General features: G+C 39.2%; 1 protein-coding gene across 1 annotated transcript in view; it reads right to left on the bottom strand.

Annotated features, from left to right (window-relative positions):
• Positions 1 to 15819, bottom strand: part of TEAD1 (TEA domain transcription factor 1) — a 219003-nt gene that overhangs the window by 135857 nt on the left and 67327 nt on the right. The window contains 1 exon segment of the mRNA XM_043516495.1: positions 5537 to 5790. Within this exon segment, the coding sequence (XP_043372430.1) occupies positions 5537 to 5684 (148 nt within the window). The 5' untranslated portion in view covers positions 5685 to 5790.

Here is a 15819-nt window from a genome sequence, read left to right as displayed (position 1 = left end):
TCAGCTCCTCTTTCTTCACATTTAAGAACAGAAATTGTATTATGTAACTTGCCTTCCTGAATTGGCAGAATGATGATGCAATACAATGAACAATCATAGGATTGCAAGAATGTTTCTAGACAGATTTGTTTACAGTCTAAGTAACCTAAATAGTAACTTTCATAATAGGTGTCCTATCTCTGGTGCATTTTGTGTATGTTGCTGTGAGACAGAAAATACAAGAGCACATCTTTGCACAACGATTGCAATAACAGATGAATAAACATGCAACCTGACACCCCACATCTGCTATTTCATCACTCCAAATACCTTATTCACATTCAAATATATTTAATAGAGTGGAAACTTTATAAGGTAGTACTATCTTTATAGAAGCAGTAACTAGTATGGAAACTTTCAAATTAAAAGTAAAAATAAAAAATAATTGTTAACAAGTTAGTATTGTTTCATTAAGCTATTCACCTAATAGTTTCCTGATAAACACCTAGACAGAGGAAGGGAAGGATATTGACCTACAGTGTCACATTAATCTTACAGAATAGGGTTTTTGCTGGTGTATTAGTTGTGATAAGTTCCATTAATATTAGTGTGGTGCTTTGGAGATGAAAAGTGCTGTTATAAATCTTGCAATATTCTATTTGCCTAGGCTAAATATTTTTATTTGATGAGTGAATAAAATACCATTAGTTTTTTCATTACCATCCTGGTAAGGAGAGACCCATAGCTTTTGTGCCTGGACTACTAAATTTATATAACAGTTTTTCAAGGTTGCAATATACTCTTACAACTTTACATTGGGCTTATTCATCTTTGTAGAATATGTAAACAACTTGGTTACATTTTTCATAAAACTATTAATGAATTTGTCCAGTAGCTTTGTTTCCTACACAGATACATCTGCTTCAATCACTCAAGATTTTTTTTTACAGGATACATTGATTTTTTTTAATTTAAAAAATTAAATTCAAACTATTTTCCCTTTTATATACAATAGCCATCTTTGCTATCTTGAGGAAAAGTTAATAATATTGTTAGTAAAGTATTTGCATGTCTACAGGCATTATCCCACTTATTGACTATTCTGAATTACGTTTATATCATCCCCAAAGTGCTACCAAAGATATATCTTAATATAGCTACATTTTAGATGAATGAAAACAAACACACTGGATCAAATTAATTCCTGCTGTAATACCACTGACTTCAGGGTTGTTACACCAGGGATGAATTAGAGTTGCATTTCACTGCAGAATCTCTGCAGCCTTCATTCTTCTAATCTTTCCATAACAGTCTTTGCAGGAACAGAGACAAGTGCAGGCAAGTATCCTGCCAATAAGTGAGTTAAGACGAATCGCTACAAGTAACTAAACTATCCACAGGTGAAGACCAACAATTTGAACTAAGTACTAACACAGCCAATGTTCTGTAATGGATTATGGGTTTTATAGAGTTTTAGAACATAAAGGTACAAATTCATGACTGTTTATTTGTGGAAGGGAAAATAAGTCCTGCAATATCACACTTCCTATTAATAAATGGTATTTGTATTTTGTCAATACTTTTCTTAATGCAATGAAAGACAAAAACAAAAAATTCCTCACACACTGAAGGCCTTGCATGGCAAATACGAGTTCTGTGGGTATAAGAATAGCCAGTTTCTTCCTTACTTATTTCTTCAAAAAGTGAGCAGCAGATGCTCAGCAATTTTCAGGATGAGGTCCTCCATCCTGGATCAAACTTTCATATTCACTTCCATTTTCCAACCATGGTCACTTCTTTATTAGTAACAACAATAGAACCATCACTGAGGAAAAGAAGTTGGAACTATGGGTGGCACTCTTCTGCAGAAACCATCTTCTCTATTTGTTTGGCCATTACTGGCCACTCTCTTTCTTTTAGGAATTTCCTAACCAATATTCCTGGCATGAATACTAGCCTAAAATAGATAAGTATCTTTGGGTTTTACCCAATTATTTCCCTGAGTCAAAGTTCAGGAGTTTCCAAATGCTGTATGGTTTCCATGATGGAGTGGGGGGGCCGTAAAGCAGCTAAGCCCCAGTCTACATTGGGAGGGGTGGAGTGGGGTGGGGAAAACGATCTAAGTTACACAACTTCAGCTACATAAATACCTTAACTGAAGTCAATATACTTAGATCGACTTACCGTGGTGTCTTCACCGTGGTGAGTCGACTGCTGCTGCTCCCCCATCAACTCTGCCTGTGCCTCTCACGGAGCTGCAGTACAGGAGTCGATGGGAAAGTGCTCAGGGGTCGATTTATCGCGTCTAGACTAGATGCGATAAATCGACCCCTGCTGGATCAATCGCTTCCCCCTGATCCAGCGGGTAGTGTAGACATACCCTAAGAGAAGGCCAAGGCATAACACTGTTTCCTAGCATCTCGCATTTCTTTTCTCCATGGATCCTCTGGATCTGCAGTAGTGGGAGGGCAAATCTTCCTCCCAACCCAAACCACATAGTCCTCAAATCCTTCTTCTTTGTGGGGTGCAATGCCCAGAAAAGTTCTATGAGCCTCTTGATACAGTCCCATGGGTTACTTTTCATGGAAGGGCTGGAGTAAAGGGAGAATAACCTGTGCCGAAAAGAAAATGGAATGGCTTTGTCCCACTACTTCAAAAAATCATCACAAAAGTGTGGAAGAACAGCTGAAGAAAACCAAGTCACATTCACAAACACGGAAGCCAGGGATATGCCTCAATGCCAGGGGTAGAATTGACACAGCAGCCCACATTTCCTTCTTCAGAGAGGACAACCCGCACACACCTTTCACTGCAGAGATGGGATTTACAAAAACCCCAGTAGTGCCTACACACCCCTGAAGTCAAAAGTAGTAATTAAGTAAGGAACTCACACCCAACCAAATTCATGAGCTCCACTCCTAAGGACTGCTCAAGATAATCACAAAAGGTCGTGAAGGAATTCTGCCTTCTGCTGAAACTAAAATGTCTTATTAAATCTACAGTAGAGATTGTTTAAAAACCTTTCACGAGAACAGATTCCTCCCTTCTTCAAAACATCCCTTTTATGAAAAGGAAAATCACAATTGCCCTAACTTGAGCCCATCACAGAGAGATCATTACATTTGTCTTTATAGAAAATCATATGTATTACAGTGTCTACATTTAAAGGTAATTTCAGTCGGAAAATGAAATGGTGCCATCTTGACCTTTTGTCTTGCATGGTTCATGGATTACCGAAACATTACAAAATGCCCCAACCCTGCAGAAGCTTTGAAATATCATAATGTCTTTCTCGTAAGAGAAATAAACTTGGTATGCCACTAAAAGGTATTAAATTATTTTCATTCTGCCACACAGAAACTAAAACACTTATGCTGTTTTGATTTCAAAATCCTTGGAGAACAATTATGCTCTTAGGACTATAAGACTCTATTATAAAGTCCTCAGAAACCTAGCATGACTTCAATAAATCCTCAAAACACTACAAAGCAGTTACTCAGCTTGAAGAATGAAAACATGAGTTCATCCACGAAAAAGTCAGGATGTAAATACTACTCATACAGTATTCTGCATTTCCTAACATATTTCTTCTTCAAAATTATGGCAACATTTTAAATCAAAGTAGCGATACTATATATGTACTTAATTTTCATATCAAATTAATATTAAAAACATTTTATTTAGGGTATGTAATTACATTTAAAAAACAGTTCTGTATTTTATATAATGACATATAGATGTGGCAGATATGGTTTATGGCATTTATTGTTAATTAACTACACATACTTATTGCATCGTTTTCTATAAAAATATATATCTTTATTTATTTAGGATTCTGTACAATTGTCTTATTAAACCTACAGTGGGAGATTGTTAAAAAGTGAACTCCTTACATGTACAAATGTGTGAGTTTTCATTAAAACACAAAAATTCACATTACAAATATATTACTTCCTGTAGAAGGGGATCTAAAAAGAAAAAAATACATTTCAGAAGTCATTAGTGTAAATTACCTATGGATTATGGGACTCTGATTTAAAAAACTGAGTCAACATTATTTTTTGCAGACAAGAGTGTCCATGTACAAGTACAATCTTTCACTATAAATATATAATAAACATGTTTGCAAGTATATCTCTAAGTCATCCCAGAAAAAAAGCAAACTATTAATTAAACTAAGTTTTCATCCTTTTTTAAAGAGTAACAACAAAAAGTTTCATTCAAAATAGAGGGAAATCACAGGGGAAGGGGGAACAACAAGAGGAAAAACAACATATATTCTCAGATTAAAAAAAAAAAAAAAATCAATCCAACAGGAAAACAGGGCCTAGAAACTTTCTGCCAACAGCAGCTGAGATGCTTCATCACAAGTCTATTTTTCCAGACATTATGTTTCATTTGGCAGCAAGGGTCACATGACAGCTGCAAACTAACGCCTTAAGGTTTGTTTCTGCTTCGCTGTGACACTGACAGGCTGTGAGAGACTCCCAACACCACAGAAAGACATTTTTTTCCTTGTTTCCATTACATCATCCAACCAGTACTGGGGGAGGGGGCACAGCTGGTGGCAGCTGCAGTACCATCTGCTTTCTCCTTACAGTGCCTGCTAGTTTGCTCTGTAGGTTCCTACTGATATTGACGGAAAAGGCACTGTGTTAAAGACACAACATGCCATTATGTGACATATATTTACAATTATTTAGGAACAAATTACTCTAAAGATCAGGAAAGCTGCATCAATGCATCAGGTAGACTCTTGGTCATTTTTAACCATAACAGTACAAAACCACAAACACCAAAACAGTCCATGATTAATAAAATCAAAGTGCACAGGAACAACCCACCATCTGCCTTTTACTACATGAACAGCCAAAACTAAAACTCTACAGTCAGCAATATTTGCAAAAGTTTAAAAAAAAAAAAAAAGAGGCCAACCTAAATCTCCAAAATCAGAGATTAGCTGGAGTAAACTGGAAAGACAAAACTAAACAACATTGGGATAATATGCCTAGGTATCTGTATTCTTAAATGGACTATATTTAAGAAATACTATCAGAACATCATATAATTTAGTAGTTCACAAAGAGAAAAAAACCTTGCATCACTCATTGAGCGGACTGTGGAAGTGACAAGAAGTTTATCGCTTCTTTATTAAAGTACTATACATTTTATTGTGCAATCACTGTATTTCCAGATAATGGTTCAAGTTTTTATTTTACTGCACCATTTATTGAAAAATGAAGAGTGTTTACATATTCTTTACGCACAAGGAGTCACACATTTAAAAACCTCTTTTTAAGAATTCTTATTCAGCCACATTGTAGATACAGCTGCAGAATTGTAAATTTAATGATTGTATCTTTTCTACCAATCACTAACTGAGGTCTGGAAAGATTGGTAACTGAATGCTCTGGAACTCCCTTAACTTCATCAGAGTTCTATCTGATTTACACTGGTGTATCTGGAGATAAGTATCTAGTCTTTTGTCTCGATACAAGTTTGGCTGTGTGCATCTCATCGGACAATTATTTCAAAAGGTTAAATTTGCACTACTTACCATACATTTTGCCTTCATCTGATAAGATGATTTTCCTCCTCCCACATGGTGGATAGATAGCTAGAGCCTCCTGAAAGCTCTGTTCAATGTCAGGGCTCCAGACACCTTCTGCATCATTGTCAATAGGTTTATCTGCAGAATCACTCATTCTTTCAATGTCTTCGGCAGGGCTTTCGCTGCCGCTCCAGCTGCTGGGCTCAATGATGGTGGCTGGGGTCTCCAAGCCTAAGCCTGGAGTCTTAAAGAAAATAAACCTAGAAAACAAACAAACAAAAGATATTAAAGATATGGAACTTAACATGAACATTCCTTGGCTACTCCCAACTCGAAAGTAACTTGCACAGAGCTTGCCATCAATGGGCACAATGTGAAAGGGCTATTGTGATTAATGAGTTGGTAAAAACCCAATAAAATACAAACACAATTCCATCCCGAACATCTGTAGAATGAGTGTCTTGAAACGAAAGCCATTAGCCACACTTCACTTTTTCTGCACCACTACATGTAGGAATCAAGTTACTTTTTAAGCATAGTGTAACTTGGTGAATGCTTAACACTAGAAAAAAAAATCAGTTGAATGTAATATATTCAATTTGGATTTTCATTGGAAGCCTTAAAATAATGGGGCAGATCTTCAGCTGGTACAAATTCGTGTTGGTCCACCAACTTTAATGGAAGTACACTTGTTTACCCCAACGAGGATCCAGCCCATTAAATCTAAAAAGAAACATGTTAAATAAAACAAAACAACAAATTTCTCTCAGATGTCAATGGAGTTAGTAGAACTGCACCAGGGATGAAATCAGTCCAGTATGGTTAACAGGGAAATACTAAGATGTTTAGATCTTACCAAACGAATAACACAGAGTCTGAACTATACATAAGGGGGAATCTTTAAAATGGTAATACCAGAGAAAGGAATACCTACAGAAGATATTCCACATTTAATCTATGTTTTTAAATGTCTCTGCCATGGAACTACACCAGAACAAAAATTACAAGCTTCAAGTTGCTGAATCAGTTTAATAAGAAATAATTCAATATAGCAGCACCTGCTAACACCGCTACAGCTACAGATCTGTCAGTGTTCCTTTTATATTTTTGAGAGAAATACAACTCTGCTATAAAGGTTTGCTTCAGGCTAAAATCTGCAATACCTGACCAAATTCATTGCTGGTGTAACTCTTTGGAAGGCCCTTATGCAACACCAAGAATGAATTTGGCTCAACATGTCTAGGCATACCACATTTTTATTAAGAAAAAAAAAGACGCTTGGTGACTTTCATTATATAAACAGGAAGGGAATTTTTAAAAAAACGAAATTAACTGAAACCAAACCTCTCTTAACTTCAGAACTCATTTATTTGATTTATTTTGAAATGAAGGACCACAATGTGCCTTCTCCACATGAAAGTGGAGAGAAGGGAAATCAGACACCTGTACAGCACAATCCTAGTTCCCACAAACCCATTTACAGGCTAATCGCAGATGAGGGAGTATGGCAGGCTAAGCAACATTCATCTTCCTGCCTGCATCTCACAAAAACAGCAGGGGAAAGTCACCATAACTAGAGGCTGTAGCAACTTTCCTGAGGCCATCCCTCCATTTTGAGGAACTCCCTTACAGAGGCACTACTGATAGCAGCACTGTTTGGGGACTGTCAGTCTGTAGGACCCAATCCAGTCAGAGGTGGATGATGCCTTGGAAAAATGTGAAATCAAAACTAGAGGCGGTCACTCTATCCCACATTCAGTGGCTTGATTTTCAAAGGTACTGAGTATCTGCAACTTCCTCTGATTCCAGTGAGGTTGCTCAGGACACCTCTAAGGATCAAGCCACAAGAAAAATTTTCCACACCCATGTTCTTTTCTACCTGAAAGCCTTATTTAGCCCCATATTGGTTTTAAAAATTTCATCACAACATCAAACATGTTCGTGACTGCCTACCATTAATATCAGGATTAATCTATGCCTAGAAAACCTTTTAATAAAGCAGTATTACAGGCAGAGCAGGCAGCAACACAGAGGTTAGTAGCCAACTGAAAAATGGTATACAGCACAGCAGTGTGAAAGCGGAAACTTCGGCCAACATCAGGGCAAAAACCTATTCTCAGAAAAAGTACTATGGGATCTTTGCCATCCACAGAAAGCAGATGGTGCCTTGATTTTTATATAACATCCAAAAGAGAAAGAAACACAAACACCTCAGAAGGTTGAAGGGCTAGTTTTACCCTGACAGGACTCACACTTTGTGCTCAAATCACTGACCTATTCCCTATATCAGCAACATCTACACAAAAGTATTGGGCGAGAACTGAAGAATAACTAACCATACCCAGCTGGAACGCCTACTACGTGGGGAATTGTAGGTAAGTGAGAGTAATCATATTCTAATTAGGGTAATGACATTCTACTAAGGACAAGAGTTTTATTAACACTTGTCATAAATATAAAGGGAAGAGTAACCACCTTTCTGTATACAGTGCTATAAAATCCCTCCTGGCCAGAGACAACATCCTGTTACCTGTAAAGGGTTAGGAAGCTCAGCTAACCTGGCTGGCACCTGACCTAAAGGACCAATAAGGAGACAAGGTACTTTCAAATCTTGGCGTGGGAGAGCTTTTGTTTATGCTCTTTGTTTACATGGTTGTTCTCTCTTGGGACAGAGAGGCCAGACAGAAATCCATCTTCTCCAACCCATCCTAATCCAAGTCTCCAATATTGCAACCAGTATAGGTAAACCAGGCAAGGCGGATTAGTGAATCTTTTGTTTTATGTGAATTTTCCCTGTGTTAAGAGTGAGGTTTATTCCTGTTTTCTGTAACTTTAAGGTTTTGCCCAGAGGGGGATCCTCTGTGTTTTGAATCTGAATACCCTGTAAAGTATTTTCCATCCTGATTTTACAGAGATGATTTTTACCTTTTTTTTAAATAAAATCCTTCTTTTAAGAACCTGACTGATTTTTCCATTGTTCCAAGATCCAGGGGTTTGGGTCTTTGATGATTTTTTAACAAATTGGTTAGGATATTACTCTCAAGCCTCCCCAGGAAAGGGGGTGGGTAGGGCTTGGGGGGATATTTGGGGAGAAGATGTCTCCAAGTGGTCTCTTTCCCTGTTCTTTGTTTAAAACGCTTGGTGGTGGCAGCATACTGTTCAAGGACAAGGCAAAGTTTGTACCTTGGGGAAGTTTTAACCTATGCTGGTAAGAATAAGCTTACGGTCTCTCATGCGGGTCTCCACATCTGTATTCTAGAGTTCAGAGTGGGGAAGGAACCCTGACAATACTGCTCTTGCAAAAATAAATAAATAAATAAATAAATCGCATCAGATCCTTGATGGCCACTAGCGATCAAGACCTCAGGTTTATATTTCATCCGAAGAAGTGAGCACCTCCAGCAGCACAGCCCTTATGACATACTGGGGCATTTCTTCACTATAGACTCAGAGGGGACGCATGTCAACTACTAGATCACCAGTACCATTTCCTGAAGCATGCAGGCAAGCCACGTAGGTCTCCCATTCTAGTTCAACCATGCTCCGCTTATAAACTCTGCCAGGGACATAGCCCAAAATCTTGACCACTCCCATATAAAATTATTCTGAAAAAACATCTAGGAAAACATTATGTAGGCTCCAAAGTAATTAATGTTACTTGATATTCATGTTGGACCTCTCATTGCGTCTAATGATGTTTCAAGTGACCTTCTGTCTCCCTTTCCCATCCCTTCCTACCTACTCAGGTCATCTTCAAGCAAAACTACAGCTTCTACAAATCAATGTTGAGCAGCCTCTAAAGCATAGGACAAGCATGTGTTTCTTGTCAAATGTCAGTATGGTGGGGGAGGGGAGCAATCTGTTGGAAATAAGCTCTCATGTACTGAAGGAAGCTTTTAGTGAATTCCATTTTTGTGAATGCTGACACAGCAGATCAAGCCAACAAACAGAGAAGGGAAAAAACAACTTGTATCCCAACTAGTAAATGATTCCCTCTTATTTCAGGAGAATAATGAACTACTCAGTTAAGTCACTTCCATCTCTACACCATGTATCAAAAGGCTATTTTACTTCATATTATAGTTTGAATTCTAAGGCCTAAACCATGATGAAATAATTCAATGTCAATGTTCTAGAGTTCAAAGTGACTTATGTGAGGGATCACAATTTATTTGCCATTAGAAAAGCGATACTACACTCTCTTATTAGGTGCTGTAAAACTAATTAAAAAAATTGGAATTTTGTGCCAATTTCTGTGAAAAACATAGTCCATTCATGCACTTCTTTGATATGTATAAACTTCAAAGCTCAAAGTAACACCTTTTTATGCAAGAGGATTTAATTAACTGGAAACAGCAAGGAAAAAAAAACATGTACACTCACGCACACTCTTAAACCAGGATGAATGGCTCCACCATTGTTCTCCAACACATCACAACTCATCTACCTTACCCTTTAAATAATACCCATCACTTTCATATGCCTCATTCCCTGCCAAACGAAACAAAAATTTAAACCCTCAACACTGATCCCCAAATCCAGACAAATATGTTCTTTCAATTCTCCCTTTTGTAGCTCCTGGTGTTGTTTTAGATGTCTCTTTTCAGATTTCCCTTTCAGTTGCTGTGTCCTGTTCCTTGCACCCTTTTTTCTGTATTTCTGCTTGATTCCCATTGTGCGGATAACTTTTTAGCTGCAGGCCATAGTAACCTCTGCCTGACCATATCTTTCCTGCATTTGCTCTCCCCTAGGTTTGAATGCTTTTTCCTCTCGCCTGTCAATCAAACCTAACCATATTGATGTCTTCATGTAGTTACGCTCTTACTTCAGCTCTCATGCAGGATCAGCAAGGCTGTATATTTGGTACCCCCCTCCACATCCCAGGAGGAATACCATTTTTCATTAAACAAAATAGAAAATCTCAGAGGGCCACATTGAATTTTATAAACATATTTTAATGGCCATTATCAACCCAGCAATGCTTCATAAAAACATAAGAAATGGTTTTAGTATATAGCTAAATGTAATGTACATCCATTCATGTTTAGCTTGTTGGAGCTTTACTTAGAAAAATTCCAAGAAATGAGGGATAACTTGTATAATACCTCGTCAAAAACAGTCAGTCAACTTACATTCTAGAATTTCTCACTGGAAGAAAGGTTTTGTTCAGCTGAGTACAGGAAATCAGACCCAAATTCTCCATTTTTATGCCCCTGCTTTTATCACTGAGCAGTGCAAACACAGGCCTGGTCTTGGAAGCTGCCATTCACAGGTAGACAACTAAAGTCAATAGAGCTCCATAAAGGTGCAGAACGACTTGCAGGATTGGGGCTACAATGTGCAAAAGATCTTTCAGCATTTGCACGGTGGATTGGCTCAAAAAGAAGTCTAAATGCAGGGTTTGTCAGAGTTGGATAATCTTTTACACTAGCCTGGCAAAATTCAATTGTGATTTTTTTCATTCAGTCGAGCTGATGTGAATTACCAGCATATAGATTCTAAATTGTGCTTTTTCACTAGCATATTGTCCCCAAAACTTGCTTTATTGAAACAGGGCTGATCCTCTCCAAGTACCAGAATCTGGAAGGAGTAAAAACTTGAATTACTTCAGAGACCTGTATAACTAAGCTGATAAATATGATTATACTGCTCCATGTAGTCCTTCTAAAAACTCTCATCTCTACCCACCTCGGATGTTTGATTGAATCTTTTTGACACAACCTACAATGGTTAATTTTACCCAGTAATTCCTTCATCTAGCCCAATATCAGCCCTGGTCAAGCTGCTCCTTTTGGATACTCGGGCTGCTGTGCCGAGGTCCCACCACAGGCCTGTGTGCTCTTAAGCTTCCCTTGGTCTGAGTAAGCTGCAATGCGGTCTCCTTTTCCAGACTCTTCCCAGTCACAGACTACCTGTTAATCCTTTATGAAAGTCAGACCTTCATGAAAGTAGGACCAGTGCTGACCTCCCAGGACACTCCAGTTGCATAAGCACACCCTCCGCAGAGCTCCAACTTTGTGGGCTCTCTGGTTTACAGTTCATCTGTCCACAGACAAGATATTATGTGTTATGTGCTGCAACTCCTTGCAAAATCTTCCAAAACCAATCACTTTACATTAGACAGCAAAAGAAACGTACAGATCTAGACAAAGCAACAAACAACAATATTCCATTCCTTGTTTCGCCACTCTAGCATGTTCTTCAGGAACGGGTTAATGTCCTTTCAAAATTCCAAAACCCCTCTGTTGCAACTCTCTCCTCATGGGTTCACCCCTGGAACATGGAGTCTGTTCTCTCTCCCCTCTAACCAGCTGGTCCTGCAGTCAAAAAAAGTCCCATCTGTCAGGTGACCATTTGGATCAGCCTTGTCAGGTGATTGTGACGTTCCCCTGGTGTTATCTGGACCAGAGATCTGCTAGGTCACTCCAATCTTTGACTCTGGGAGCCAGCCTTATTCTGCTCTGCTGTGAGAACCTCCACTCCTGGGTTGTTCGCACACAGCCTCCAGCATGTAAACTGCTTAGATTGCGCAATTGAATGACACTTGCCAATATCTCCTGTCTCAGACACAACCCCAGAAATCTCCGTCTTGCAGTGTCCAGTTATGCCCATGGTATGCTGCAAGCTTATATGAGTTTGTCAATTTAACAAAAAAATTGATATGCACCAGGCTTGTTATCCCAAGGGGAGTCTCTGACATACTTCAAACCAAACGCACTGCTTCAGGTAAAAAACAAACAAACAAACAAATTTATTAAACTACAAAGATTGATGTATAATCACTTAAAATGTAAGCACAGCAAGTTGGATTTGGTCAAATGAAATAAAAGCAAAACGCGTTCTAAATTGATCTTAACACTCTCAATGCCCTTACAAACTTAGATGCTTCCCACCACAGGCTGACTGGTTGCCCTTCAGCCAGGTTCTCCCCTTTGATCAGTGTTTCAATTGCTTGGTGGTGATGTCTGTAGATGGAGGTGGAAGACAGAGAGCATGGCAAATATCTCTCCCTTTTATCATGTTCTTTCTTCCCTCTTGGCTTTGCGGCCCCCCCCCCATCTTCAGAGTCAGGTGAGTATTACCTCATTGCAGTCCCAAACTGACCAAAGGAAGGGGTGTGACTCACTTGAGAGTCCAACAGATCCTTTGTTGCTGCCTAGGCCAGTGTCCTTTGTTCCTGTGAGGCTCGGCTGGGTTTGTCCCATATGCCCTCATGAGGTGTGAACTGCCCCTCTGCTCTTGGAGAGTTTTGCCTGGGCCTGTTTTAAGCCATGAGGACACATTTTCAGCCTCATAATTACATACATGGAATTACAACCTATAACATTACTATAACAACAATGCTCAGTGCATCATGAGCCTTCCAAAGACACCCAACATGACAAATTTTGCATTGGATACCACACAATCATTTTATAAGGATGAACATGGGGGTGCAGGGTGTTCCCCGAGGTACAGAACGTCCCAGTGATAAAAGTTCCACATCATGTGATGCATTGATCAGTTCCCAGACCAACTGGCCAGAACCAGTTTTCTTGGTTTGGCCACCTTTAGCATACACATTGCATTGCCCTGGAAGACCCATTCAGATGTCAGAGTCTTGATAGTCCTGTCACCAATCCAGATGTGCAGGCACCACTCCCATGTCTCCTTAGCACAAGAAGTATGACACCTGAACACAGTACAGATAATCATAAGGACCTAAACACACATACTTGAATTTTTTTCCTCAGGCCATTTCTGAGTTGGTCAGTCCTCTGCAGCCCACTGAAATAAGGATTCTGCCCTGCAGCAAAAGGTCAGTTTAATGTTTTCAGTGACACTTGATAACAGTGAAAATAATGCAGCCTCAGTTATCAGTACAAAGTGTACCTCTTTGGTGGGTCAGTGCATCATAGCTTACTACTTAACGAGTAGTAGAATAGAGTACTGACAACTCCCATGAGATGCAGAGAACCCTGAGTGATTCTCTCAAGCTCTGAGCCTCATGTACAACACTTGGGCAGGGAAGGATGCTCTAACACAGTGGTTTTCAACCGATGGTCCACAAACCCTGGAGGTCCACAGACTATGTCTAAGGGACCTGTGGTCATTACCATAGAACAGTGGTTTTCAACCTGTGGGCTATGTTCCAAAGGGGTCCACACCTCCATTTGAAATGTTATAATGGTCTGCAAACAAAAAAAGAAAAAAAAAAGTTGAAAACTAATGCTCTAACAACCCAATGCTTGCCTCCCAAAGTCGGGGTAATGTCTAAACTGTGCTTCTGGTAGGCCTGATTACTAAAACCATGTAAACAACGAGGTACAGACTTAGAAGAAATAAGCCAGTGCTTATACATACATCATCATTAAAAATGCCTTTACAATCGACCGGGTGGGACTGACACAAGATTTAACACCAGAAACACAGGCCTTTTTTTAATACTCTATTTTGCTTTAAAATGGGGAAAAAATAATGCTTACAGCAGGTTTTGTGCCTCTAAGTACAAATGGACTTTTCCTACTCTTTGAAGCAGTCACATGGCATTGCTTTTAGGAAAATACTAGATACTCCAATAATAAATATCTAACTGATTATACATAATTTATCTTTATGAGGAAACATTATAATGACGAACCAACAATAAAGATGTAAATCATTTACAGAGCATCCAAGGGTGAAATCATTACATTAAAATGATTGTATTGTATTTCTGTTACCGGGTCCATTTATCAGCAATAATTCCTTGCAAGGAGAAAGAACACCACGAGAGAGAAGAAGCCTGTCTCCAACACAAAATATTCATTTAAAACCCAGTCAGACAAATTCAACCGTTCACATAATGTTTGCCATTAAAATGAAATACAAAAGTTCTTCCTTGAATGTTCAAAAGCTGTAGAGACAGCAGATGAATTCATCTGAGGGTCTAGAGCTTACACCTATTTGGTTTAGACTGTCAGGATGTTCCTGGGGCTTATCTACACTCAAAAACTGCATCACGCTACCGACGGAACAAACAGGATGTTAAGCACAAATCAGCACTCAATGTAAAAAAAGATTTTGCATATTGAACATCATGTTAGTAGGCCATGGTTAGTAGCTGATGTGATACTCAACACAACAGTCCCCATCCACACTTGGGTGAAATTCTGGCTTCACTGATGTCAATGGCAGTTATGCCACTGATGTCAAAGGAGACAGGATTTTATCATGAACCTTAATCATGTAAATTACCACATGTTCAAACACCGTGTCATTTTCCAGTGTAAGTGAATGCATGGGGAGTAGTCCTTTCCTCTGGAATGCCCTGGTACCCACCACCCAGGCACACTGTGTACCCCAAACTCCCCCTGAAACTCAGGGGAGACCTGGGAGTGCAAGTAATAGAGTCAGGCCCAGTAGGTTTAAAATGTCAACATCTGCCTTTTGGAAATTTAAAATAAATAAATAAATCAGCAGATACAGGAAGCTGATGGACAAAATGCTTCTTTATGAGTCAATTGCAACATACTTTTAGGCTTCCGAGCAAAGGATAAGATTTGGAACTGCTAGAATACATTGTGACTTGAATATTTTACACACCTTTCAAATAAAAACAAAAACTGAAAGCTAAGCCCAGCAGCTGCTCACTCTTTCTAGCTGATGCGATCTTGGGTGGCCTCTCCGAAAATGGCAGCACAAACAATGGCTGCAGGATACAGGCTCAGAGGCCTATATCTAAAGTGTTCAGTTGGATGTCATCTGCAGAGATGCTTGACTGCCTCTTGCAAATATTGTCCCTTCATCTACACCACTGTTCCTGTCCTAGCTTGCATGGCAAATCAATGGGAATGACAATATTTAATTTGTCATTCGTTCTAGTATTTCTTTGGGGTTGGAATAAAAGTGAGATATTAAAAAAAAAAAAATCTCCTAGTCTCCTTCTAGGAAGCACTAGCACTAAGAGAAGAGCAGCAAAATATAACACTGCAAAAAAGGCGATCACACAGGTCACATGACTGAGACTAAATCCAGCCTTTGACTGACTGCAATGCTCTCTGACCTCTCGCTCTGTTCTGGCTCCTGCACTCCTGTGCACCCAGCTGCCAAACGTTTTCCAGTGGAGATTCACACGTAGCCAGCAATCCAAATAAGGGATGATTTTCGTGCAGTTCAGCCAATTTATTTGATTTTCGAGTCCTTGCTGATAATTATGCTGCGAGAGAAACCATTCCTCCTGCAACTCGGTGAGGTAACCTGAGGGCAAGGCTCAATTGAGCTGCTGCCCTTTGCAGTGGAAGCAGACTGTGCACATATGCCATCCGTTG

Source organism: Dermochelys coriacea, chromosome 6, assembly GCF_009764565.3.
Source record: "Dermochelys coriacea isolate rDerCor1 chromosome 6, rDerCor1.pri.v4, whole genome shotgun sequence".
NCBI classification, from domain to species: Eukaryota; Metazoa; Chordata; order Testudines; family Dermochelyidae; genus Dermochelys; species Dermochelys coriacea.
This window is presented reverse-complemented; position numbering and strand designations above follow the sequence as displayed.